Source organism: Nylanderia fulva, unplaced genomic scaffold (genome assembly GCF_048542155.1).
Source record: "Nylanderia fulva isolate GAGA-0341 unplaced genomic scaffold, ASM4854215v1 Scaffold615, whole genome shotgun sequence".
Taxonomy (NCBI): Eukaryota; Metazoa; Arthropoda; class Insecta; order Hymenoptera; family Formicidae; genus Nylanderia; species Nylanderia fulva.
This window is the reverse complement of record NW_028190716.1, coordinates 54,165-57,063: the sequence shown is the minus strand read 5'-3', so window position 1 is coordinate 57,063 and position 2,899 is coordinate 54,165. Positions and strand designations below refer to the sequence as shown.

The 2,899-nt window shown below is 33.0% G+C and overlaps 1 protein-coding gene across 1 annotated transcript; it reads right to left on the bottom strand.

Annotated features, from left to right (window-relative positions):
* Window positions 1–1,411: 1,411 nt before the first annotated feature.
* Window positions 1,412–2,032, bottom strand: LOC146720756 (uncharacterized). The gene has a single exon (XM_085488066.1). It carries the CDS (start codon window positions 2,030–2,032, stop codon window positions 1,412–1,414), a length of 621 nt encoding a protein of 206 aa, XP_085344192.1.
* Between the last annotated feature and the right edge of the window lie 867 nt (window positions 2,033–2,899).

The following is a 2,899-nucleotide window of genomic DNA, read 5'->3' as shown; positions in this document are numbered from 1 at the left end:
GACCAGACTGGCAATAATTTATTTTAAATAATTAGTTTAATTTACAACGTTTCGGCTGTCATTGCAGCCCTTTTCAAGTAATCTATAAACAATTATATACATATAAATATACTCTTAATGCGCTTAATCATACAAATAATTATAGATTTACAAAAATATATATGTTTACATACCAGATTAATACAATAAATCATATTTACAGCAAACCCCCGACAAAATTAACCATTGTTTTGATGAACAATGTATAACTGACAGAAGTAAGCCCGAAATAAATAGATGTTGACTGTTAGCAGGAAACTTAGTCACTACGCGTTGAGGAAATAGAAAACCAAAGTACTGTGTCTTTCGCAATTTTTAAACCGTCAATACAAAGTCAAATAAATAGATAAATAAATAAATAAATAAATAAATATGTAACATATGACAATATAATATATTAAATAGCTTCAAGAACGCGATCATAAATCCCACTGAAATTCTCCGTATCTTTTTGTAAATTAATGCTTTTTCTTTGGTTTTTTATATAGAACATTTCTGCTATTTCTCTTTTTCTCGTTTGTTTTTCTTGATGCAGAATCACAGGAGAATCTCAACGGAACTCATGATTGTTACAAGTCCGATGCAAACTAACAACCGAGTGTGATGTCGTGTCTTTTTTAATGTTATTTTTATGTTCCTTAATACGTGTTTCTAAATGTCGCTTTGTTTGTCCAATATATGTAGAGTCGCAATTCGCGCATTCGATCTTATAGACGACATCGGTTCTTTTTAAGTTATCAATACTATCTTTTCCTCTTTTTATCAAAGTGTCTAATTTTTTTGGAACGGTATATACTACACCGATTCCATTTTTGTTTATGCAACGAGTAATATTTTTGCTCAAATCTCTAATATACGGCAACACTATAACATTTCGTGTATCAAATTTATCTCGATTAGACGCACCAAAATTACCGCCAAATTTAATCGCCCTAAGTCTCCTGTTAACAATTTTGTTTAGGACTGTTAACGGGTAACAATTGTTACGAAGAATTCGTTTGACTAAGATGATGTTTTTCTCGTGAAACATAGGGTCAGCGAGTAAAATAGCCCTGTCCACGAGGCTTGTGATCACACTAATTTTATAACGCATCGGATGGTTCGAAAGAAAATTTATATAACGGCCTGAAAACGTAGGCTTACGAAACCAGTCAGTCGTCAATTTGCCATTAACTCGCATAACGCTTGTGTCTAAAAAACTTAAGGAACAATTGTTCTCCAATTCAAACGTAAACTTTAGTCTCGTGTGAAAACTATTAAAAATCGTAAGCATATCCTCCACTTTACATTTCGGAATAATTGAAAAAATGTCATCAACATATCTGAAATAACAATAGGGCTCAAAATCCAATTGACGCAAACAATATGATTCCTAATCGTCCATAACCATATCAGACAAAATTGGAGACAAAGGAGACCTCATAGGCGAACCGAAAACCTGCTCGTAAAATTTTCCATCGAAAACAAAACTAGTCGAGCGCATGACCGTGTCAATAGCATGTAAAAACTGTGCAATGTTAAATGAAGTAAATTGTGAGATATCATCCCAACGGTTTTCTATTGCTGCTTTTATTAATTCCCACGGTGTGTTAGTAAAAAGCGAAGTCACGTCCAACGAAATCATGACATGATCGTCATCAATGTTTTTATCTTTAATAATTTCAACAAAGGACCAACTATCCTTAATGTGAGATCGAGGTTTCTTGACTGCATTTTGTAAAATCTCACCTAAATAAGATGCAATGTAATAAACCGGACTTCCCAACGTTGAAATTATGATACGAAGAGGGTAATCTACTTTATGGATCTTAGATAAACCATAGGCACGAGGCAAATTGCCATTAGTACATCTCAATTGTTTGTAAATTGAATCATCTATGAGTCCATTATCCAACCAAGATTTTAATAAAGTTGTGATCTTTGCGTTGAGAGCGTTTAATGGATTTTTATTAAGTGGTTTATAAGTGGAAACATCTTTCAGTAAACAATTCATTTTCCCCACATAGTCAGTCCGATTCATCAATACTGTGACTTGGCCCTTATCGGGGGGGGGGGGGGGGGGCCCCTACATATATTGGACAAACAAAGCGACATTTAGAAACACGTATTAAGGAACATAAAAATAACATTAAAAAAGACACGACATCACACTCGGTTGTTAGTTTGCATCGGACTTGTAACGATCATGAGTTCCGTTGGGATTCTCCTGTGATTCTGCATCAAGAAAAACAAACGAGAAAAAGAGAAATAGCAGAAATGTTCTATATAAAAAACCAAAGAAAAAGCATTAATTTACAAAAAGATACGGAGAATTTCAGTGGGATTTATGATCGCGTTCTTGAAGCTATTTAATATATTATATTGTCATATGTTACATATTTATTTATTTATTTATTTATTTATCTATTTATTTGACTTTGTATTGACGGTTTAAAAATTGCGAAAGACACAGTACTTTGGTTTTCTATTTCCTCAACGCGTAGTGACTAAGTTTCCTGCTAACAGTCAACACCCAGTCAGCACATAAGTCGCCTTGAATGTACATAGGACATCCGTAAGATTCAAAGTACATCTTTCGAATCTCGTATATATACATAGGATATCCAAAAGTGTATATTCGTGAATGAGATGTCTGTAGCACATCTTATGTACATACAAATATGGATATACGTAGAAGCTTCAAAAACTTATATATGTAGAATGTACAAAAAAAGGATATACCCATATTGGATATCCATAATACATGCAATATACATACGCATTTTACAGGTGCAAAACTTCCAGAAACGTATATACATAGAATATATGAAATCGGATATACAAATAGTGAACATTCGTAATATATCTTATGTTCATACAT

Bases quoted from the DNA above. Each gene is read 5' to 3' on its own strand.
- LOC146720756 (XM_085488066.1), bottom strand. From the start codon at position 2,032: ATGAATTGTTTACTGAAAGATGTTTCCACTTATAAACCACTTAATAAA.